A 25,529-nucleotide genomic window follows, 5' to 3' on the forward strand; every position below is an offset into this window, starting at 1 on the left:
TGTGTTCTTATAATCATATCGTAGTTTTAGAATGTAAAAACTGAATTATTATCCAGAGAATGTGCAGTACAATTACTCCTGTTAATTCGCGAGCCTACACGTGCACCAGCAATAACGCTGGAAAGTGCAATCACTGCTGTAAAAATACATCACACATTCTGCCGATGATCAGATTACCGAAGGCTGACGACACCTACAGCCGCCATCAGAGTACAGCGCACTTTGCTTGTACTTTGAATTACGTTTACTTGGTTCTCTGGGTCCAAAGGCGCTATGCACGATTAGCCGAGTTTCGCGAAACTCTGGATCTTCCCAAGCTCTGGCGACACCCCCTCATGAACGAGCCAACAGTACACGGACTGCGTTTCATTGGTTACGATAAAACGAGTCTCACGTCAAGGATGGTCAACCAAGTTGGGCGGTGTTATCAAACTAGAGGCATCTTTCATTTGTTTGTCATTCCACTGAGTGCAGAAGTGCACCCATGCAATAAAAATGTCAGAAACTTTTCGTGATGGTATTTTTAGAGGCACAGTGGGTTTAAATTTAATTTGAAGCTTTTAATGCCTGCACTATGTCTGTTTTAGAATAATCAGCACGGTTGCCTCTGAGATCAGCACTGGCCGAGTGTCTCACAACATCGCGACCACAGCTAAACATGAGGCCATGTGTTGATCATCCTGGGCAGCCATTACATTCTAGCGCGCTGCTCGGCCAGTGCGCGTCGTCTTTGTTGTCATCGCCCGCTTGCATCTCAGCACGTGCGGCCGGATACTTAGCTATTAGAAGCAAAGCACCTAAAGCTGTGCATCTGTCCCTCCAAACTCGGGGTACATAAACCGCCTAGTTGGACAACTCACTCAGCAGGTGCGCACGCTCGGATAGACAATTTATGGTTTACCAATAAAACGCTTAGAAGTTTCGCTCCACTCATTATCACTTACTCCGTAGATATGCTGTGATTTTTTGGCTTGACAGTATACCTGGCTAGTCAGGCTAGGACATGCTATGACCAAGCTAATTACGCCAAGTCATGGTAAGGCTGTAAATGGTCGGGAGTTGGATGGCATCTCGCTACTGCCACCAGTCGTAAAGGGCTCGAGATCTGATAGCTAGTACAGCGTGCTTCTGCAAGGTAGGTGGCTCCCCACCGTCGTCCGCATAGCCGATCTTCGCCAGTGAGGGGACACGTTAATAGAGGTAGAACGAAGGTTTAAACACGTGATAGTTGAAAGATGGGAACTGAACAGAAATTCGGCACAGAATCAGTTACAAAGATTCAGCTCACGATTCAGCTTCTATTTACAAAATGTCTTCGGCTTTTATAGCCCGCCGTCTTCTTACATGGAGGTCCGAAGAAGGCGGTGACCACTCTTGCCACAAATCAGGTGACGAAGTCTGAGTCGTCCACCCACCAGAAAGGGTGCAGAAATCAGGCCACTCGTGAGAAGAAGAACGTGGGTGAAAATGTTCAGTGGTCATCACGAGGGCACCACACAAAGACGCACCCAGTCCACGCTTTGAAGGCACCGCAGGGCGAGGAGGTCGAGTCCGGAGAGGGAAAGTTGAGCTCTTCTGGGGAGATGACCGCCGACACAAACGTCAGCAGCGGTCCATGGCTGATTTCAGCTACAGGCTTCCAGAACTCTCTCGAACATGGCAATCCAAACGCTCGATCCCTGAGAACGGCTTCTTCGAAGCGTTCCCCTGCTTCCAGGCTGTCGGTGCTTTTGTGGCAATTTTGCGTCGGCGACGATAGCCGAGTTGAGAGGTTGACTCTAAGAAAATTGCCACAGTGGCGCCGTCCCTCGCTGTTCGAACCCGTTCAACAAAAGGGTTGTCTTGCAAAGCTTTCGTTGAGACTCGACCACTACCTGGAACCTTTACAGGACAGCGTATAGCCGACTGAGTGCCGACGGGGTTGAAAGCAGCCTAGCAGACCAGCTTACACACAATGGCATCTGCCCAGATGAACTGCCGGGCCAATCTTAACAAGGCCGAAGTAATTACACCGCATCTTAAGACTGTGCCAATGAAGCCATATAAAGCTAAAACTGGGCTAACTAAAGCATGCTAGTTGGTGAGTCAACTAAACTAAGCTAATTACCATGTCATTAATCATGAACACACTAGGTAAAACCATGCTAATTAGCCCTTATTGATATGATAGCAATTAGTATTCTGCTAATTATGATTACATTTGATAGCTCTAAACTAATCATGACCTTTTGATTGGAGGCTCATCAATAAAGACAAGACAGCTCAGTGTAGTGGTCGTTAAGTGTCAGCCAATGAGTACAATAAAATAAAGACCGAATTGATGACATCTTCACTTCGAAGCCGAATGCGCACATTAGTGGACGACCAACTGAAGAAGTGGAAGAAGCTAGGTTATTACAAGCTCCTACATGGCTGCAGCCTTGCACAAGTAGTGGAAGATCACCACATTACTTTATATGTAATACACTACGATGTTGCGTTCACTGCCTCAAACGCTAACAGTCATACTGGCATGATGACAGTCACGAGTTAAACTTTTGCCTTCTCAGAATCAACAAGTTTGTATCCGAGTTCAGGCGTCAATAAGTTTTATTGACAGACTCCCAATCCGAAGATCGGGTACGCCAATGACGTTTGCTCTTGCCGAGGAGCAGTACTCACGTCAAGCGGCACGATTAATCTATCAGCTTTATCGCGCAGACTATGCACACAGCAAGCAGAAGTAAAAGTGATATTACCATGCGGCTAAGATGCCTCGCATTCAATTTCACTGCACTCTCAACGTATCCAATCACCGCCACGTTGTCGCCAGGATGCGAGGGCGCCTGGTGACCACCAGTCTTATATTTATCTCCAATATTTAATAGAAGCGAAATGAGCAGCAAGAGAGTGCTGCGTATGAACCCTTGCTGCCCTCGAGAGTGGAAATTTCCATGCTATAGATGGAACGAAAGAACCTGTCCGAAAGGGCACGAACACCCACGAACATGCCTGTGGGAAGCGCGTGTTGAGTTGGCAAAAAGATAGCGCGACAATCACTCTGACGGCGCGGCACTGGTAAAATGTTGACTGAGTGGCAGCGCTGACGTCGCATGCAGTGTTTCTTTGATATCCGCTGCAAATGTCCCACATGCGTTTTCAACGCCACGTGCATTCCTGTAGCCATTTTTATCAAGGCTGCTATCAAACATTCTGCACTGTCATGTCGTAGCTGCCGCAGAGCAAGCTTGAAGCGAACTTGTCTGCTCGAGAAGCTCGGGCCATCCTGCATAGCACTCAAAGTTAGCTCTTTAGCGAGTTTCATTTCTCCCACAGTGACAACTGCTTGCTTCATTGTCACCATCCCGTGACAATACAATAGGTCTCAGGAGTAAGTCTCTTGCTCAAGAAAATTGATTGCATGTTCGAGAATATAGAGATAACGAACAGTCTACACCAGGAGATAAGAGTAAGAAAAGTAATATCATCTTTATGCGCTCAACGTAGGCCAGTATACAATATGTTCCGCAAAAGTGTCGTTACCAGCGTATTTGCTGCTGTATATCGGTGATTCGGTTTTGCAAAATGGTCTTTTATGAACAAGCTAAAACTGCACACTGGTATTTGTGCCATCGTGGAAACGCTTTTAATTGAAGCTCATGTGAGATGGCAATCCGCTGGTGGTCGGCAAGCTCAGCAGCCACTCTTATTACAGAAATGACAAGCAAGAACCACTGTCAGCGAATGGTCTGCAGAGCTGTCCTGTTAAGCAGCTAACGTAAATCCTAATAAGTTTTTAAGAAGTAAACTTATTTACTTTAGGACAAAGCTTTCAAGATACCAACAAAAATGTCATTAAAATAAAATTGGGCACATTTCAGAAATGTTGAAGTTGTTGTTTTTGTGCACACATGTTAGCTACTAGATTGACTAGGTTCATAAAAAGAAATTTGTGAATGTATCGAAGTACCTTAAGATACAAGTTAGCTACTAGATTGGCTAGGTTCATAAAAAGAAATTTGCGAATGTATCGAAGCACCTTAAGATACAATTGGCAAGTGTCGTATCCGATACAATTTTTTTGGCAGTATCTTGTATCTGTATCCCCAATACTTTTCGCCCGAGTATCTTGTATCGAATGCAATGCAATTTCAAAATATCTTTGCTCGGCTCTGTATAACCTTCAGTTTCTGTTTGTTTTTTTTTTTTTGTTAAAGCTCAGTTCACGGTCGTGGGATCGAAATCCCGCTGCGGCGGCTGCATTTCTGATGGAGGCGGAGATGTTGTAGGCCCGTGTACTCAAATTTGGGTGCACGTTAAAGTACCCCAGGCAGTCGAAATTTCAGGAGCCCTCCACTACGGCGTCTCTCATAATCATATAGTGGTTTTGGAATGTTAAACTCCACATATCAATCAAAGCTCAGTTCACAGTAATAATGACATGAATGCAATCATAATAGGACAATTAGCCATAGCAGCTCAACTGCCTGTATCTCTTTAGTGCTATTCTGCACGAGGCTCATTAGTGCACACACGGGCGTTTTGACATGCCACAACATTACGATCACGTGACGCAACCTTGCTTCACAGAACCTTGCTCTAAGTACGGGTAGTCAACGGCCCAAGCGCATTTTTTTTCTCTCCGACTTCAATCAGCCTCGTTTCCCAAGCAGTTTATGTGTACTGACATCTAGAAACAACAAGAGCTTGGAAAGTGTGACCAATGTTTTCAGTAGTGCTGTGTGGCACAATTTATGCATCGCACATGCAAAAGAGCAGGGTGTCATTTCACGTTTACTGTTTTACTTCAAGAATAATAAGCATCACAACCCATGGTAGCTTCGAAGGAGCAATGAGCCGAAGTCTTGCGCATGCGTTTGCTGCAAGCACTTCAGAGAAGAAGACTTTGTCTGCGGACTGGCAACACAAATGTTGATTTAGTGAGTTACATTGACTTTACATGTGACAACTCACTCTCCATAAGAAGACACAAAACGTCATCCTTCATTTCATAGTCAACCCCAACCTACACAAGCTGATCAATAAAAATGTCATGTGGAGAGTACCAATACAAAGAAAAACAAGGAGGGGTGACGCAATTAGACGAAAGAAAGCAGTCTGTGAACAAGTTGGTCATTAGAAGGCAATAAGAACAAAGCCTTGCAGGAAAGCCCATACTTAGTTTTATCCTTTCTGCCTTTCATCCCGACATCTGCCCATGAAAACTGGCCGTACACTTGGACACTGGCATGTTTGACGAGTTGGTAAAGAGCTTTTCGATTGCAACTCTTCAGCAACAAGACCGAGGGCAGCCCTTTCCCTTTCCGATTATCACTAGGGCTATGTACATTTGGAAGAACCAAGGTTTTTTGGGCTAAACTAGAAGAAAATGAACATTTCAAGAGATCAGTTCAGTGGCGAAGCTAGAAAGAGAAAAGTGTCACCTCCCACTGTGCATATATTATTACATTTATGTGTGTATATATATATATATATATATATATATATTTTGATGTCTTGGATGCGACACCATTTATTTGAAGAAAGACCTCTCAAAACGAACGGGCAGAGCCTGCCCACAGACGATGACAATGACCCACAGTGGCAATGAGGACTAAGAGACAAGCGGATGATAGTGATTATGATCAAGCAAGGATGATGACGATGTAAATAACAAATGCCCACACTAATTCTCCCCACTTGGAAGAGGACATCCTGGCCGCCATAAGGCAAAAGTGACGAGGAACGTCGCAAGAAACGTTTCATGCGAGGAACGTGGACAATCTCGGTGCTGCGGTAACGGTGGTCTATTGGGGCGACATGTGGTGTCACACGATAATTGCCCAGCGAAGTCTGTTCCAAAACTATGTAAAGCCCAATGAAGCACGATTGGAATTTGTCACAGAGACCAGGAGTGCGTATAGGTGTCAAACGCAGCACTTCGTCACCAGGTCGGAAAGACACAACCCGATGGGATGCGTCATAGATGATCTTCCACTCGTGCTGTTTCACTTCAGTATTGATGCGAGCCTGAAGGCGAGACTGAGCCAGGCGGAAAATGTATTCTTCACTAGAAGATTGCCGTGAATTAACATGGCTGTTAAAGAAGGAGACGTCGAGAAAGGTAGTAGGGGGACGTCCGTACACGAGGTAGAACGGTGAGTAGCCAGTTGTTCGCTGAAGGGCGGTGTTGTAGGCAAAGGTCAGGAATGGTAGAAGAGTATCCCAATTTTTGTGGTCGGGTTGGACGTAATTGGCTGTCATGTCAGCAAGGGTTCAATAAAATCTTTCGGTGAGACCGTTGGTCTGAAGGTAGTAGCTTGAAGTTGTCTTGTGAGTAGTTCCAGAACCGCGCAGTACTTCATTTACCATTTGTGACAGGAACGCTTTGCCACGGTCACTAAGCAGAACATGAGGAGCCCCATGGCACAAGATTATGATGTGAAGAATAAAGTCCGCAACTTGCGTAGCTGAGCCTGAAACGACAGAGGATGTCTCGGCGTAGGGAGTCGGGTAGTCTACGGCATTCACTATCCATCGTTTGCCAGTATATGTGACGAGGAAAGGCCCGTAGAGGTCGACACCTAAAACTTCGAATGGCATTGAAGAGCACGCAATTGGCTGTAGAGGTCCAGCAGGTGCAGATGTCGGTAGTTTACGACGCTGGCATGGGGAGCAAGAACTGACGTAGCGCGCTACGCATGAAGAAAGGCCAGTAATACCGACATCAAATGTGGTCAAGAGTTTTTTTAAAACCAAGATGGCCAGCAGTCAAGTCATCATGAAAGGCTTCGAGCACATGAAATCAAAGAAAGCGTGGCAGCCCAGGAACCCAGCGGTGACCGTCAGGATGGTAAATGTGGCGGCACAGAAGCCTATTGTACAGCCTAAAGTCAGGAGTTGGCGATGAAGTCACTTGTTAGGGGGATGAGAAGCTCCTAAAAGGTGATCCATAATGTGTCTACAGTATGGATTCAACCGCTGGTGGGAGCTAAATGTTGGCTAGTCATCCGAAAAGGGTTGCCCTATTGAGGCAAGCGTATAAACTATGGTAGATGCGGCGGTCGAGCTCTCGCTAACGCTGATATGGAAAGTAGGAAGCGGGCAACGAGATAAAGCGTCGGCGTCTTGATGTTTTCTGGAAGACTTGTAAATTACGTCAAAGTCGTACTCCTGTAGGCGTAGTATCCACCGACCCAAGTGTCCGGACAAGTTCTCCAGTGTAGAGAGCCAGCATAAGACGTGGTAGTCTGTAACGATTGTGAAGTGATGGCCGTGGAGATAGGGACGGAACTTCTGCACCAATCAAACCACAGCCAGACACTCTTGCTCAGTTATCGTGTAGTTCTTCTTGGCAGTGATGAGTATGCGACTGGCATATGCAACAACTTTCTCTAGGGAAGACCTGTCGGCTTGCAGTAGAATGGCTACTATACCACGGCCGCTAGCGTCGGTATGAAGCATAGTCAGTGTGGCTTCGTGAAAATGGCAGAGCACTGACTCAGACGTGAGGGCACCTTTTACCAGCTTGAATGCCATTTGACATTCTTGAAACCTCAGAAAGGGGACGTTGGAAGCAAGTAGCTGTTGTAATGGAGCAGCTATATAGGCAAAGTTCTGGATAAACTGGCAAAAATGGGAGGCGAGGCCAAGTAAACTGTGCAGCTCCTTCGATCTTTCGAGACACGGAGAGTGAAGGACCGCAGAAATCTTGTCAGGGTTGAGCAGCATTCCATCTTTGCTAACGACATGTCTTAAGACTGTGATATATTTGCTAGCGAAAGAGCACTTCTGAGTGTTTATTTGCAGATCGGCGCCGGCAAGGCACGTCAGAACTTGATCCAATCGGTTTAGGTGATCAGGAAACGTTGACGAAAATATAACTATGTTGTCCAGGTAGCAAAGGCAAGTTTTTAATTTCAGGCCGCGCAGCACAGTGTCTATCATGCGCTCAAAAGTTGCAGGCGCGTTGCAGAGCCCTGAAAGGCATCACGTTGAATTTGTATAGGCCATCGGGGGTTGCGAACGCTCTTTTCTCCTAATTGTCTTCACGCATGAGAATCTCTCAGTACCTTGAACACAAGTCGAGGCTTCAAAAGAATTTCGCGCCTTGTAGAAAATCAAGGGCGTCATCAATGTGTGGCATGGGGTACACGTTTTTGCGTGCGATCTTCTTGAGCACCCGGTAGTCCCCGCGAAAACGCACAGAACCATCTTTTTTACGGACCAAAACAATAGGAGACTACCAAGGGCTAGATGACGGACGGATGACTTCCTGTTTAAGCATGTGAGCAACGTTTTCTTCTATAATTTTTCTTTAAGCTAGAGACACGCGGTAGGGTCGGAGGTGTACGATAGATGTCCCAACTGTTTTAATTCGATATACTGTAGTAGTAGTGCAGCCAAGCGTAGACGAGTAAATATCAAAAGAATTTGCGTGTTTCTGTAACAGTCCAAGCAGCTGCTGCGTCTGTGAAGTTGTCAAGTCACTGCTGATAGCAGTGGTAAAGGCGGAGAAAGAAGCATGCTCACCGAAGGAAGGGTCTTTGGATGCGATGGCCAGAAGTGGCATGACAAATACAGGCTCGTAGTCGGCAACACGAGCCACAGTGGTGCTTTGTGACAGTAGGATCTTCTTCGGTGTAGGGTTTACGGCGGTGACGAGTGCAAATCCATTGAGAAAACAAACGAGACCGGACGGAAGAACTATGCCTTTACGAACGCAAAGTGTGGATAGGGACACCAATACATCGCCGTGGTAGTTGTCATTGGACGTAATGGTGACAATTTGCTCTTGCAGTGGCGGCAGTTCGATGTCTTTCACAGCGACCAGACGAAGTGGCTTCTGATTGTCGTCGTCAAGCATGTAGTTGCATGTCAGTAAGGTGAACAACGCGTTGTGCACAACAAATAGTTGCGGGAGCAGATGATAGAAAATCCCACCCTAAAATAATTGGAGAGAGCAGCGGGACAGGACAGCAAACTGGACATGATGGCGGATGCCGTCGAAAACACGTACACGGAAGGGCGAATGATGTTTCCCTGGGCAGCAACTAACGTGGGACCATCGTAAGGTGTCATTACTTTGTTTAGTAGTTCACACAAATCAGCACGTATAATAGAAAATGTCGCTCCCTTGTCCACCAAAACATCGACACACACTCCTTCCACAAAAACCATGTTACGGGCCTGATGGAGAAACTTCTGTTCTAAATCCGAAAGCAGCTTTTCCTCCACAAACTATATCATTTAGTTTTCCGAATGATTATCCGGGGAAAATGAGACGGGCAGAAGTGGAGAAGAAGAACGGCGGAATGGCGAAAACGAGTGGCGTCTCGTGTACCGGCTGTTCTATGGTGCATTCGATGCCGATGGAGATGGAGACCGGTGCGAAAGAGACGAAAGACGGTGACCTTGATAAAAGGCTCCAGTAGACCCATCTCGTTAACGCACGTCGCAACCTTGACGTTCATCTTGCTCGCGCTTTCGGCAGAAACGAGATATGTGGCCACGATTGCCGCAGTAATAGCAGACAAGGCGGGACGAGCGCCAGGGTGGGGAGTAGAAGGCATTCCGGGCACCTGGAGATAGCGTGGTCAAGTAGGCTGAAAAAGGGTCTGGCGGCATTGAACAGTAGTAGACCGGGGGAGCGGCAGCAACCGTCACGTAAGATGGTTGCGGCAATGTCACGTGTACGTCGCTCGGAGGCGCGGCAGCAACTTGAATGTAGGTTGATATGAGGCAAGAAACAGGTGGCTGTAAGGCCGGTCAGGGATGTAAGTTCCTCCCTGATGAGGTCACACAAGGAAACTCCCGAAGACTGTGTTGAACGCGGTGAAGGAGGTGTGAAGCCCATAGACTGCAATTCTTCATGTATAATGCCCCGGATGAGGTCACATAGTCATCTACGAAACATGGAGTGATGGTCGCCAATGCCTGGTTGGAGACGAACGGAATGCAGCGCATTAAGGCGCTGGCATGTCCCGACGACGTCAGCAATGATAGCTAGATTTTGCGCAGCGAGGGCATTAAAGGCAACAGGTCCAATGCCTTTCAAGATGTGGCATACTTTGTCCGATTCTGGCATAGAAGAATTTACACACCAGCACGGTGCAAGGACATCCTCAATGTAGGAAGTGTAAGATTCGCCGAGATGTTGTCAGGGAGTATCAAGGGTCCTCTTCGCGACGTAAGAACAAATGGCTGGTGTCCCAAAAATGTGTCGGAGCCGGTGGTCGGAGTCGGGTAAGTCAATGACGTGGTTGAAATACCATGTCTTCGCGAATCCAGTTAGATAGAAAGCAACTTAACGCAGTTTGGCGGCCTCGTGGCACCGATTGGCGACACTTACTCGGTCGCAGTCACCAAGCCAGTCTTCTATGTCTTCTCCACGCACACCAGCAAAGAGCGGGGGTTCGCGCTGGTGTCCGGTAATGAAAACAGGAGGGGCGGCGCATTGTTGATGACATCAGCGGCGGCAGGCTCGTTCTGCGGTATACTGCCGAACAGTGGGCACAAGCAGTGGCCTAAACGAAGCTCCAGGGGGTAGAGCGGGTTGCGGGAAGACAGAGGACCGAAAATGCACCTCCATCACGTATGAAGTCTTGGTTGCGACGTTTATTCGAGGAAAGACCTCGCAAAACGAACAAGCAGAGCCTGCACACAGGCGATTACGATGACCCACAGTGGTGATGAGGACAAAGAGACAAGCGGATGATGGTGATTATGATCAAGCAGGGATGATGACAATGTTAATAACAAGCACCCACAATATATATATATATATATATTTACATCGTCATCGTTATGCCTTGAAAAAGATGGGGCTCCCGTCGAAACGTCGGCTGAATTAAAAAGTTATGCGAAGCGCATCTACTTTTATACTTTATATATATATATATATATATGCACATGCAAACGTATGCCAGGTCACCAAGATAGAGAAGTTAGAATTCCAGAAAAAGTTTCTCTCTACTACCCAGAATACCTACAATCATATTTTAAATCGTGCTCATGTGGAAACAGGCTTACACGAACCTATTTATCTTATTGTTCTTTATGGGCTTGTCAATGCGAAGGAGCCACAGGCTTTTTGCTCACACGAGCCACAGGTTTCCAGAAGCCACAGGCTCTCATAAGATTGTGTTTCATTTGTTGAAGGAAAGGAGCACCATTTAACTAGTCAAAGAGCCTCTAGCCTCATGGGTGGTACCAGGGGAGAAGAATGTGAGGAAGCGAGTGTTGAAAGAATGTAGTGGCATGACCTCACTGGTTTCGAATCTGTAGGGGTGACCTTTCCACAAGGCGTGAAGTGCTGGCATGATGTTTGAGTCCTCAGGAAGTCCCCGAGCGCATGTTGAGCGAACTCGGCTCAGTACCGTCTCCCAAGAGGCGCCCGGGGCACTTATTCCCCCTTGCCCCCTTCTACCCCTTAGTTACGCCACTGCTCACAAAGCCAGAGTCAAGATATCACCTAACTACTGCCATCCACAGTTGCGACTAGACGACTGGGTATGCGGGCGCCAATGCTACCCCGAAGGGTTAGGAGAGCTTAGAGCATGAGGCCTGACATTCCAAACTTCTCTTTCAAAACAGCAACAGTATCTACAAATATGTACAGGCGTCGGGTAATTACAGAGACATATTCAAGTATCGACTCACGATAGTTCTGCCTGGTTTTTCAAGACCAGCGTCATTCCCAACTGGTGGTGGCTGATTGCAAGCGGGTGAGAAGGAATATTGACCTGGTACGGCACAGTTCAAGTGGCGCTAGGTGGAGCAGCAAGTGGTCACTCTGTAGATCATGCACCAGCCATGTTGTCCTCGCTCCTGCTTTTTTCCACCGAAACGCACTGATTTCCACATAGATCCCAAGACGATAACCCCATCTGGGTAACTAAAGTTCCTCGATTAAAGCTAACGGCTATATCGTATTGGGATGTAGAAAGAATGCATGAAATACTGCGTTCAGCGTGGTTCACGCTGTCACCATGGGTGGCACATGGACATGACTTTGCCCTCCTCCTTTTCGGGGAACGCAGTCTTGATTAAAACACGTACTCATGAGTATATCGAATGCTACAAACACATCAATTGGTACTTAGAGTCCCCCGAAGAACATATTTGTGCCATGTGCTCAGAAAAAGATGCAAAATTTAGAAACAAAGCATAAAACTAAACGAACAATGACAAAATAAAAGCCCTAGCAAATTTACTTGATCGGTTCTCTCTGCAGTATTTTCACGTTACCACTGTGCAATGTTTGGAAGACGAAGTTTAGACCAGTTCAGTATTGAGAACTGGTTTGAGAACTGTTATACATGTTTATTTCTCTAAACAAGAATAGAGCAGAAGTGATACGGAGAGTGTTGAATTCGAACCCATGTTTGTCTTTGTTATCACTATGCCCCTAATGAACTTTACTTGGATCAGCCAAAAATTTTTTTTCACTGTATACTTTATTGAAAAAGCTACAATGATATAAAATTTCATCAATATAAATTAGCACAGAGAGCAGACAACGCAGGCACCCAAGGATTAAACTTGCTACCATGAGAAACCTTTTATGTTGATACATGCTGCCACAGCGTGTTGTATTTTCAGTAATGTTGCAGCACTAATAAGCGGACCAGAATTTTTTTCAGGCAGAATAATATGACAACATTCATCAAAGCAAGCCTGAATATATCTCTTTAATGCAATGTACAAGCACCTTTGCAGTTTTCCCAACAATGCATAGACATAACAAAAAGGAAAATGAAAATGGATAGTTAATGATGTCAATTGTCGTGGCACACTGGTAGCTTTATAAAGCACTCAACACTTTTCATTCAGCTACACAATGTGGAACGAACGCCGAGGCACTAAACTTACCCTGAATAGGCATAAATGAAGATTTTAAATGACCATCTTCTTTCACTCATCAGCTCCCTTGATGCAGGAGCTGCTACCACACAACACAACTCCTTTGCACAGCTCTTTGTCGCAGACAAAACTTCAATACATAACCTGTCATGCACAAGAGCTATACACTGTCTTAGAAGAGTATTCGCACCCAATCACAAAAAATTAAAGGCCAGATAGTGGCTGGCTTGTACTTCTTTGCAATGGGGCGTACAATAATAGTAAGATATCTTAACAGTGAATAATGTTTTCAAAGGGAGTGATAGGGCATATTTTTATGCATGCTGGCTGCAGGGAAGGGATACATTTACGAAAATAGCCCTTGCCTTTTGCAGTCATCAGAGACGTGTGGAGGGATGGTGTACTTGCAGTCCATTATCATTGTGAGAGTTTCGCTGTCATTAGCCTCTTGGAAAGGGGCATGGCCACAAACCAGCATGTAGAGGATAACACCCAGGCTCCAGACATCTGTCCCAAAATTGCACAGCCATTGTCAACAAATTACAGTTGACCACAAGCTACATACTACAAGAAAACCCTTCACATAAAATGAATGTGAAAGCATGCGAATGCTTAAGGGCACAATGAAGGAACATTTAACAGAGATGGATCAGCGCTATGCATGGTTTTACCCCAATACTGTCTAGTAATGTATTTACCTTATTCCAACAAACACCCCCCCCCCCTCCCCATTTTCTTTTCGGGAAATTTAGGCCTCAAAATCGTATGCGCGCTAGATTCGGGTACAGGCGCTTAAACTACCCCATAGCTGTATTTTTGTTTTGGGGTCATGTAAGTCAGGTGCGCGTTAGAACTGGGTAAATGCGGTATGTAAAAAAAAATGTCACACAGTTCGGGTACGTGCAATACGCTTAGTGACAGACCTAACGTAGTACATTCATCCAATCGAAACACGGCTGAGCGCCAAGGAAGGACTGTTCTTACCAACTTTGGGCGCATCATAAGAATCGCCCAAGAGGATTTCGGGAGCCGAGTAAGCCAAGGAGCCGCAAGAAGTCTCGAGTTTTTGGCCAGGACAAAACTTGTTGCTAAAGCCAAAGTCAGTGAGCTTCACCATTTCGAGTTTCTCAAAGAAGACCACATTTTCCGGCTTAAGGTCGCGGTGCACGACGTGCAGTTTGTGGCAGTACCAAATGGCGTGCACGATTTGGCGAAAGTACTTGCGTGCGGCTTGCTCGCTCACGCCCCGATCGTGCTTCATGATGTAATCGTACATGTCCCCCCCATCGCCGTATTCGAGCACAAGGTAGAGTTTCGTCTGCGTGTCGATGACTTCGTAGAGCCGCACAACGTTCGGGTGCTGCACCAGTTTCATGCAGCGGACCTCTTGGAATAAGTGGGCCCTCGAAACTTCGTCTAGCTTGGTCTTGTCGATCACCTTGACGGCCACTTGCTCTCCCGTGAAGACGTGCCGAGCGAGCTTCACCACCGCAAAATGGCCCCGGCCGAGCGTGTCGCCAAGATCGTAGAGACCCGCGATCTTCGGGTCATACTGCTGCTGGTGCTTAGGCCTGTTCATTCTTTGGCCCGCTGCCGCTCCCACCGGGAGCCCCGCTGTGCCGCAGATTAAACGTGTCGTCCACAGGCGAAAACGTCTTCGCAGGAAGAAATTAAAAAAAAAAAACTAGGTGGTTACTGGACCGACCAGCAGTCAACAGACGTAGCGGCGCCTACTGCGCAGACATTTGCGCACACCGTGCTCTCGCGGTTTTACCATTTCACCTTTTTATAGTTTGTGCATCCTTTGCCTCCTGCAGCAATTGATACATTCTGTCATTTCTCGCGAAGTTGTCGTTTAGGTGCTGATGTAAAGCAGCGTTGCGACAATATTATTAAAGATTTAGCTTTCTGAATAACTGCATATGTTGTCGTCTGCAACTATTGCGAAGCCGCTGACAAATATCACACAAAAATAATTTTATGAAAAGCTCTATGGCTGACACAACTGATAAGAGTAAACCACAACGTGGTGCAAAATCAGCAGGCGTCACATAATCCCCACACAAATAAACTTTGTCCCAAAAATTGTGACCGTGGCGTGCATCGCAGTTATTTCATCCAAAAAACAGTGCAAAATTTTACGTAGAGGCGATTTTTTTTTTTTAGGTAAGCTCACAAATGAAACAGATCACGGAGCACAAATACCTAGAGGAGAGTGTACTAGAAGCGTTGAGTGGCGTGGCCGCGCCACCGAACGCCTACCAGTTTTCCGTGTTGCCCGTAGCGGCGGCGCTGATGCCGAATAATACTGAAAGAGCCGCGCGCCGCGCGCAGGAACTGCTATGCGCTCCGGCTTCTCCGGTGCGCTTTTTTTATACAGATTTCTTCGTACCTGCCTATCATTCATGTCTAGCACATGATGTCATAACCCTTTAAGTACGTTACGCCAATCTACTAAATTTGAGACCCATAAAAGTCCTTGTGATATATCAAAAATTATTTAGAAAGGGTGTCTCTTATTCTGATTTGTTCTCTCAACTCTTTCATTGTTGAGCAGGCTTCTACAATGTTAAGAATAACTGAGTCGATTTACTGGAAGTTAGCTGCGCTCAGAAAGCTGTGAGAGGAAAAAAAAAATATCGTGTCAAACGCACGCAGAACCAGGAGGCCGTAAGTTGAGGGACGAGGAAGGGAACCTGAACCCCCTACACCACGAAATGTTTTCGTAATTTAACTTTTCACGGTATACTAAAATGTCTACACGTATTCACAGCGACCACCAATTGACAAAGACGTTCTGCTGCACTCCCCTCCCTAAAAAAAATCCTGGGTAGCCCTGCGCCCAACGTTCATAGTTGTCGAAGCTGAATATAGCGTGCATCTGTACTAATGCGCACTCTAAATTTCAGCTTTTGAACAGTATGAGGTCTCAAAACTAGTTCAAGTCTAACGTAGTTGGACGAAAAATGCACGGCGTATAAATAGCAGCTGTTCTAAGGCGCCATATTGTTAAGGGGGTGGTGACGCGTGACTTAATTACGTGTACTTGTCAATATATATATATATATATATATATATATATATATATATATATATATATATATATATATATATATATATATATATATATATATATATATATATATATATATATATATATATATATATATATATATATATATATATATATATATATATATATCATTAGCAGCATCAGCAGCAGCCTACGTCCAGTGCAGGACAAAGGCCTCTCCCATGTTCCCCAGTTAACCTGGTCCTGTGCTTTCTGCTGCCAATTTATACCCGCAAACTCCTTAATCTCATCTGCCCATCTAACCTTCTGTCTCCCCCTAACCCGCTTTCCTTCTCTGGGAATCTAGTTAGTTACCCTTAACGACCAGCGGTTATCCCGTCTACGTGCTACATGCCCGGCCCATGTCCATTTCTTCTCCTTGATTTCAGCTATGATATCCTTAACCCCAGTTTGTTCCCTAATCCACTCTGCTCTTTTCTTGTCTTTTAAGGTTACACCTACCATTTTTCTTTCCATTGCTCGCTGCGTCGTCCTCAATTTAAGCTGAACCCTCTTTGTAAGTCTCCAGGTTTCCGCTCCGTAGCTAAGTACCGGCAAGATACAGCTGTTATATACCTTTCTCTTGAGGGATAGTGGCAATCTACCGGTCATAATTTGAGAGTGCTCGCCATTCTTATTCTTCTAGTTACTTCAATCTCGTGGTTCGGCTCCGCGGTTATTACCTGCCCTAAGTATACATAGTCTTTTACAACTTGAAGTGCACTATTACCTATCTCGAAGCGCTGCTCTTTTCTGAGGTTGTTGTACATTACTTTCGTTTTCTGCAGATTCAATTTAAGACCTGCCTTTCTGCTCTCCTTGTCTAACTCCGTAATCATGAGTTGCAATTCGTCCCCTGAGTTACTCAGCAATGCAATGTCATCTGCGAAGCGCAGGTTACTAAGGTACTCTCCATTAACTCTTATCCCATTCTAGGCTTCTGAAAACCTCCTGTAAGCACGCTTGGGGAGATTGTGTCCCCCTGCCTTACACCTTTCTTGATTGGTATTCTGTTGCTTTCTTTATGAAGCACTATGGTAGCAGTTGATCCCCTGTAGATTTCTTCCAGAATGTTTATATATACTTGATCGACGCCCTGATTCCACAGTGTCTGCATGACGGCTGATATTTCTACTGAATCAAACGCCTTCTCGTAATCTATAAAGGCTATGTATAGTAGTTGGTTATATTCTGAGCATTTCTCTATTACCTGATTGATAGTATGAATGTGGTCGATTGTTGAGTAGCCTGCTCGAAATCCTGCTTGTTCCTTTGGTTGATTGAATTCTCATGTTTTCTTTACTCTGTTAGCAATTACTTTTGTAAATAGCTTGTATACTACAGAGAGCAAGCTAATCGGCCTGTAATTCTTCAAGTCCTTGTCATCTCCTTTCTTATGTATTAAGATAATGTTAGCGTTCTTCCAAGACTCTGGTACTCTTCCCGTCAGGAGACGCCTCGTAAACAGGGTGGCTAGTTTTTCTAACACAATCAACACAATCTGTCCTCCATTTTTCAGCAGATCTGATGGTATACCTGATCCTCACCAGCAGCTTTGCCTCTTTGCATGCTCTCCAAAGCTTTTCTGAATTCTTCTATCATTACTGGTGGGGTGTCATCTGGGTTACTGCTAGTTTTTATAGTATTAAAGTCGTGGTTGTCCCGGCTACTGTACAGATCTCTGTAAAACTTCTCCGCTATTTTAAATATCCTATCCATATTGGCAGTTATTTTGCCTTCTTTGTCTCTTAGTGCATACGTCCGATTTTCGCCTATCCCAAGTTTCCTCTTCACTGCTTTGACGCTTCCTCCGTTTTTCAGAGCGTGTTCAATTCTCTCCATGTTATACCTTCTCACATCGCATGCCTTACGCCTATCAATCAACTTCGAAAGCTCTGCCAGTTCTATTTTGTCTGTTGTACTTGAGACTTTCATGATTTGACGCTTCTTAATGGGATTCTTCGTTTCCTGGGAAAGCTTGCCAGTGTCCTGTCTAACTACCCTGCCTCCAACTTCCACTGCACACTCCGTAATGATACTCGTCAGATTATCATTCATTGTATCTATGCTAAGGTTGGTTTCCTCACTAAGAGTCGAGTACCTGTTCTGAAGCAAGACTCTGAATTCCTGTACTTTCCCTCTCAGTGCTAGCTCATTGATTGGCTTCTTGCGTATCAGTTTCTGTCGTTCCTTTCTCAAGTCTAGGCAAATTCGAGACCGTACCATTTTATGGTCACTGCATCGTACCTTGCCAACCACTTCCACATCCTGCACGATGCCTGGGTGTGCACTCATTATAAAGTCTATTTCGTTCTTATTTTCGCCATTAGGGCTCCGTTATGTCCACTTGCGGTTTCCTTGTTTTCGGTAGAAGGTATTCAAAATCCGTAAATTATTGCGTCCTGCGAATTCTACTAGTAGCTCTCCTCTGGCGTTTCTAGTACCGATGCCATGATCTCCTACTGCCTGGTCTCCAGCCTGCTTCTTCCCTACCTTTGCATTAAAGTCTCCCATCAGTATTGTATACTGTGTTTTTACCTTACTCATTGCCGATTCCACGTCTTCATAGAAGCTTTCAACAGAAGCGTCATCATGGCTGGATGTAGGCGCGTAAGCCTGTACCATCTTCATCTTGTATCTCTTATTCAGTTTAATTACGATACCTACCACCCTTTCAATAATGCTAGAGTATTCCTCTAAGTTGCCAGCTATGTTTCTGTGAATTAGGAACCCCACTTCCAGTTCTCTTCTTTCAGCCAAGCCCCGATAGCAAAGGACCTGCCCATTCTGTAGCACCGTATAGGCCTCATCTGTCCTCCTAACCTCACTGAGCCCTATTATGGGCCCATTTAACACCCTCTAGCTCCTCAAATAGTACAGCTAGACTTCCCTCACTAGATAAGGTTCTAGCGTTAAACGTTGCCAAGTTCAGGTTGCAATGGCGGCCTGTCCGGATCCAGAGATTCTTAGCACCCTCTGCTGCGTTGCAGATCTGACCGCCGCCGTGGTCAGTTGCTTCGCAGCTGCTGGGGACTGAGGGCCGGGAGTTATTTGACGTATGCATGTGTGAGGTAGTGGCGAGATACTGCACTAGGGTGGCCAATCCTTCTCTGGTGAGGGAGTGCGTTCCCGGCGTCGGTTAACGGTGAGGCCGCACCCCAGGCCTCGTAATGCAGTTCCATCACCACGCGGATTTTTTTTATCCGGTTGGCAACTGCGCGGCACCGGGACATATATATATATATATATATATATATATATATATATATATATATATATATATATATATATATATAATTATTTATATTTATATTTATATATATATTGATTGATATGTGGGGTTTAACGTCCCAAAACCACCACATGATTATGAGAGACGCCGTAGTGGAGGGCTCTGGAAATTTAGACCACCTGGGGTTCTCTAACGTGCACCCAAATCTGAGCACACGGGCCTACAACATTTCCGCCTCCATCGAAATATATATATATATATATATATATATATATATATATATATATATATATATATATATATATATATATATATATATATATATATATATATATATATATATATATATATATATATATATATATATATATTTATTTATTTATTTATTTATCTTGCACTTGAGAACTCGTACTTTGCAGTGAAGGGTTTAATTTTCACTAGTGCCTTGACTTTAGCCACAAATCGGATAACCTTCTTCTAGTTAATTCTACCTGCTTAAGGTCTATTTTACCCTCCCTGTCCCTATACCCCAGTGCTTTGAAAAACTCTGCGCCATCACGCTGAACTATAGGGTGAAGCCCTTTACAGAACATTATCAAGTGTTCGGCAGTTTCCTCCTCCTCTCCACACGCACTGCATACCGTGTCTACCCTTTCGTATTGGGCCCGATAAGTCTTGGTTCCCAATACTCCCGTCCTGGCCTCAAACAGTACAGAACTACCCCGATTATTATCATAGATCCTTTCCTTGGCAATTTCCTGCATGAAAGTCCGATAGATCTCTAGTGCGGACTTCTTAATCATGCCGATTCTCCGCATGTCGGTCTCCGTTTCCTTCACCTTCTGCTTAACAGATAGTTCTTTTTGGTTTGGCCCACTGCTGTTTTCCAAGTATTTACCAATCAATTTTCTGGTTCGCTTCCTCCATTTTGTATCCACATATTTCTTGTACAAGTAGCTGAAAACCTTCCTAGCCCAATGCTCCTCCCCTATTTCTCTCAATCGCTTCTCAAATTTTATCTTGCTGCTAGCTTCCCTGCGCTCAAATGATGTCCATCCCTTATCACCTTGTACTCCCTGATTTGGTGTATTCCCGTGAGCTCCTAAAGCAAGCCTACCTATTCCACGTTGCGTAATTTCTAATCTTGCTTTAACTTCTGATCTCATGCGCAAGACCGCATTGCCGAACATCAGACATAAGAACCATCACCCCTTTCCATATTCCTCTCACAACATCATACCTATTGTAAGTCCACAGAGCCCTATTTTTCATCACTGCTGCATTCCTATTACCTTTAGTCGTTACGTATATTTCATGTTCCCTTAGGTACTCAGTCCCATTGCTTATCCAAACGCCTAGATATTTGTATCCATCTGTTATCTCTAGCGTGACCTTCTGTATCCTAAGTTCACTACCTTCAAAATCATGACTGCTGATTTTTCCTTACTGAATCTAAAAGCTAACCTATCTCTCTCATTACCGCAGATGTCCATCAATCAACAAATCTTCCTTGTTGTCGGCCATTAGCACTATATCATCTGCGTACATTAATGCTGGTGGTGCCTGTTCAATGAGTTTTCCTTGTTTGACGAAAGAGAGGTTGAAGCCAAGTCCACTTCCCTCTAATTTGACCTCTAATCCGTGTAGGTACATCATGAATAGCAAGGGTGACAGAGGACACCCCTGCCTAAGTCCCCGTTTCACCTCTGTGGGCTATGATACCTGTTTTTCCCACTTTATAAATACCTTTTGTTACTTTTATAGATTTCCTTTAAAATATTACTGACCCCATCTTCCACACCTAGTGTGTCCAGTATTCCCCACAAGTCCTCTTAAACCACGCTAACGTACGCTTCCTTGATATCCAAGAATGCGAGCCACAGGGGCCCGAGTTCCTTTTCTGCTATTTCGATGCACTGCTTCAGTGAGAACAGATTGTCTTCCAACTTCTTGTGTTTTCTAAACCCCTTCTGCAGTTCCCCAGCACCCCCTCATCCTCTATCCATGCCTGCAGTCTTTCCTTCATAATCTGCATCGAGAGCCTGTAGGCCACTGATGTCACTGTTATAGGACGGTATGTTGTTTATGTCAGCTTTGTCCCCTTTTCCTTTATAGCTCATGCTCATCCTGCTAAGTTTCCATCCATCGGGGACTTCACCATCGATTCTTGTTCTGCTCACTGCCTCTCTCAAAGTCTGTTTAGAGTTCGAACCCAGTGTATTTATCAGCATAATTGAAATGCCATCTGGGCCTGTTGATGTACTACTTGGAACCCTCTTCTCAGCCCTTTCCCACTCTCGTTGTGAAAATGGAGCCATTGCGCCTTGTGCATCCTTGTCTATTGTGGTGCATAAGGCACTTCTTTGTTGAAATTTTTCTGTCACCCTTGTTCTTATATATTCAATGGCTTCGTTCCCTTCTCGCTTAGCACCTTGAGCTGTAGTTATAAATCTCTGCTCTAGGCTTATTTCATTTCTTAGGGAGTTTAGATTGTTCCAAAGTTTCGCAGCTGCCTTTCTGTCCTTTTTATGTACTTCTGCCTTACTCTGAGCCCACTTTCTTCTAATCTTTTCATTGATCAGAAGGGCAGAAGGAATGCTTCTTTTCTACAGCTTAGAAAGATGTCCCATTTTCTTTCAACATCATCTGTCGGTTCACCCCGCTGCTTAGCATGTCTGTGTTCCCTAGAGGCTTCCTGACGTTTTGCTATGGCTCTCTTAACTTCATCATCCCACCAACTCTTGGGCTTGTGTCTTCTTTTCCGGTGTGACTTGTCACGTGCCTTAGTAAGCTCTAGCTCAAACAGTCTAATTAGATTTGTGTGTGTGCACACTGTTTTATTATCCTCAGTGATTACTTTCTTGATTTATTTAGTAGCAATTGCTATTTGCCTTTCTGAATGAAAATTTTACTGTAGTCGCTCATCTTGCCTCCTTTCCACTTTCACTGCTCTTCCAAAGCTTATCTTGATACGTTGTGATAACTACCCAGACTTCTGGAGCCACCTTCATTTATGTGCATTCCCCTGAGCTTATCGTACATTCTATGTGACAGCAGTGCGTAATCTATCGTCGACTGTAACCTTCATACCTCTCATGTTACTTGCCCTTCACACTTCTCAGTACTGTTGCAAATCAAATCATGCCTTTCACACATCTATGATCATTTTGCCTGTTCAGTATCTTCTATGTGAGCATTCATATCTCCTAGTATAATTATCTTGCTCTCTCTTCCTAATTCCTCAACGTCCTTTATATAAACTCGACCATTGCCTCGTTTTCCTCGTTGGCCTTAGCTCCCGTCCACAAGTACAGCAAACCAAGGAGTGTCATTTGCCCTGCCACTTTCCCTTTTAGCAACAAATGTTCCTTGCACTCCTGCTTGACCCTTTGCCAGTCTGCACTTTTATAAATGAATGCCGCAATACCACCCGCTTTTCTGCTGCCTTCTGTTCTATTACAATGTTCCCATGCGTGGTCTGAATTGCAAGGTGGTTGCTCCGTGTCCAGAAGGTGTGTCTCCACAACCCTATATACCATCAGTTCCTCCTGCCTGAACTGCTCTTCCCACTGTAACCTATTCCTGCCACTCTGCATGTTAATATAGCCCATGTCTGACTTAGCTCGGCCCTTGTGTTTACGTCGATTACTTCTTCCACGAACTCCGTGTGGCTCAAATATTTGTGCCCCTTTAGAACCATAGGCCTCAGAGCTCTGAGCCCTCTAAAAACGTATAAACGGTTGCGCGCGCCCCGCGCGGCTTCTCCTCGGAGGCTTCAGTGCGCTCCGTAGGCCGCTCAGCCACGGTAGAGGAACCAACCTCTCGTCCATTCTCTCTTTACGGATGACACGCGATTCCCTCGGTGCGAAAATTTGGCATAATTGTTTTGAACAACACTCTTAAGAGTCTGAAAAGTGAAAATAGGTTTTGCGTGTCATCACGATGACCGGTCGTTTGCTACTTCTTTTTGCAACTTGTTTTTAGCGCTCCCTGGCGTCCACATCTACTTAACCGCTTCTCTTTCGCACCTGATCCGGTCCAGGGAGCATGCCTGGTAGGTGTTCTGTGAGCATGCGTGTGAGCAAGATTTGCGTTCAGGTAGTTCGGGCGCTTGCTGTCTACGAGCTGTAAGAAGGTGACTGATGGACACAAAATCACAAGAAAGCTCTCTTGACCAGAGCGAGGTCACGCGGCTGCTGAAAGACATTCTTCACGTGGGAGAAACTCCAGCTAGTGCTTGTAAGTAATTGACCATTCGCGACTAGGCTTAAGCTTATTTGACAACCAGCGTTGCTAAAGATGTGCTAGATTTCGCGCTTCTCCTATCTCTGGTGCTTCTACGCTGCGATGCATTCTGAAAATGTTGTTGGAAAAGAAAGTGTTTAGATACGTTGGTTTTGCATTTCGATGGAGTCTAGTGCATTAAGGTGAACCGAAATAAAACGCGTTTCTGGAGTTCTTAACGTCGTCTTTGTTTAGCCGGTTGTTTTGGCGCGCACGCGCGCAATTCGTATCATAAAGGAAAACTGGGATCAGTATCTCTCATTGACGGGTATTACTTCGTATGCGTCATATATTCAAGTTTTTCGCACTTTGACGTGCTAGTAACTTGAGAACATGACAGATTAATTTTTTGATCGCTTAAAACTTTGCCAGTGTCTGGAGGTTGAAGTGCCAAATTGTCTATGGAGGTAGTTTCGCTGCAGAAGATATCTCGGGAGCACTTAGGGCTACGCTGTTTTAATTAAGTACTATAAATTTAAGCTTTTCAAGATTTTTTGTTGTTGAAATTGTCTCTAAACATGTTCGAGCTGCAGTCGAGCTCCTAAAAGCGGCCAGTTATTTGCTTTTACATTCATGTAAGGACCGGTGGAGTTATATCGAGAGAATACGGTGTGTGTTTTCCTCCGTATTCAGAAAGGAGGAAGAAACTTTATTCAGAGAGAAAAAAAATTTAAATGCAGGCAGTTTGGTCGGGCCCTCAGTCCAGGGCTCCGCTGGCACGAGCGGCTCGCTGGACCTGGTCAAGCAAAGCTGTTTGGCTCTGCCTGTCCTCGTCCGCAAGCCATGCCTCCCACTGCCTGTGAAACATGTGTGGTTGCTTCGTGATGTGTGGGCTGTCGATGTGTGTGGGCCTCTGGGTGCACTCCCATGTTATGTGGCTAAGTGTTGGTACTTGTGAACACCACGGACAGGTGTCTTTATATCTTGCGGGATATATTCTACTTAGATGGTACAAATTGGGAAAGCTATTGGTTTGTATGCGTCTCCAATCCCTGCTTTGCTGGCTATCCAAGTCCTTATGTGGAAGCCCATATTCCTTTCGTTGCTTCCTTTGTTGGAGGAGGATGTCACGCGAATTGGAAAGAGGTTCAACGTCGTGGCCTGCCGTCGCTCGGTTGGTGATGCCTTGAGCTATACGGTCTGCTACGACGTTCCCCTCCAAACCTTCGTGAGCAGGACACCATATAATGTGATGGTCTCCTGTTATGGGTTTATTTAAAAATTTATACGCTATTTTAGGTAGCGTTCCTCAGAGAAACATTCGGCATGCCGCCTGTGAATCGGAGAGCACAACCACTGATTCTCCCCTGATTTCTGCGTTGGATATGGCTATGGCTATTGCTGCCGCCTCTGCCACTCGTGTGAAACAAGTTTTAACCGACGCCATTGTGGTTTGATTTTGTGCTACAATTGCCACTACATGTGACCCTCTGCTCGGTTTACTTACGTCTGTAAAGACGGCTTCTGAGCTATTCTGAAATGCTTTGCGTAAGGAGTCTGCTCTCGCTTTCCTCCTTCCTGCGTGATACGTCGGATGCATATTTCTGGGAATAGGCGCTACAGTTAAATGTGTGCGTTTTTCCGCATCTACTAGCACCGTTTCCTCGCCACAATATAACGGTCGCAATGTATATCCCATCTTTTCCAGAATTCTTCTCCCATGATAGCTTGAATTGAGCCTTTCCTTTTGAGATAAAAAGCACCGCATTCGCATACTCCTCAAAGGTATTGTATATGCCCAATTTCTCTACCCTCTCGGTTTTGGCATTTTCCGGAATCCCCAATGCTGCTTTGAATGCTTTCCTTATTATTGTGTTTATTTGCTTTGTCTCCTGGTTTGTCATTGTCTGGTACGGTAGCGCGTACGTAACTCGGCTGATCACAAATGCATGAACGAGTGCAATGGTTTCTTTCTCCTCTAGTCCCATTTGGCTATTTGCTATCCGCCTGATCATCCGGGCCACATTCGCCGTGGTTCCCCGTAGCCTTTGTAGTGTGTGTGACGTTCCCGAATTTCCTTGTATCCACATGCCAAGCACGCGTATTACATCTGCCTCCCTGATTTGTCTCCCATCCAGCAGTGCTGCTACCGGTATT

At 45.2% G+C, this 25,529-nt stretch overlaps 2 protein-coding genes across 5 annotated transcripts in view; one reads left to right on the forward strand and one right to left on the reverse strand.

Moving 5' to 3' along the window:
• The window catches only part of Snrk (SNF related kinase), a 153,749-nt gene extending 138,671 nt beyond the window's left edge, over positions 1–15,078 (reverse strand). Inside the window, exons 1-2 of one of the 2 annotated variants that reach the window (XM_037428719.2) lie at positions 13,828–15,071; positions 13,209–13,350 (exon numbers count right to left, since the gene is read on the reverse strand). In XM_037428719.2, the coding sequence (XP_037284616.1) occupies positions 13,209–13,350; positions 13,828–14,422 (737 nt within the window). In that variant the 5' untranslated portion in view covers positions 14,423–15,071. Of the gene's footprint in view, positions 1–13,208; positions 13,351–13,827 lie in introns of both variants that reach the window. The other variant, XM_075884799.1, reaches the window with a different exon arrangement.
• Positions 15,079–23,194: 8,116 nt separating this feature from the next.
• Positions 23,195–25,529, forward strand: part of LOC119176980 (enhancer of mRNA-decapping protein 4) — a 311,927-nt gene continuing 309,592 nt past the window's right edge. For all 3 annotated transcript variants that reach the window (XM_075884808.1, XM_075884809.1, XM_075884810.1), the window contains exon 1: positions 23,195–23,387. In XM_075884808.1, coding sequence (XP_075740923.1) covers positions 23,291–23,387 — 97 coding nt within the window. In that variant the 5' untranslated portion in view covers positions 23,195–23,290. The remainder of the gene's footprint in view (positions 23,388–25,529) is intronic.

The sequence above is a fragment of the Rhipicephalus microplus genome, unplaced genomic scaffold, assembly GCF_043290135.1.
Source record: "Rhipicephalus microplus isolate Deutch F79 unplaced genomic scaffold, USDA_Rmic scaffold_48, whole genome shotgun sequence".
In the NCBI taxonomy this organism is placed as follows: domain Eukaryota; kingdom Metazoa; phylum Arthropoda; class Arachnida; order Ixodida; family Ixodidae; genus Rhipicephalus; species Rhipicephalus microplus.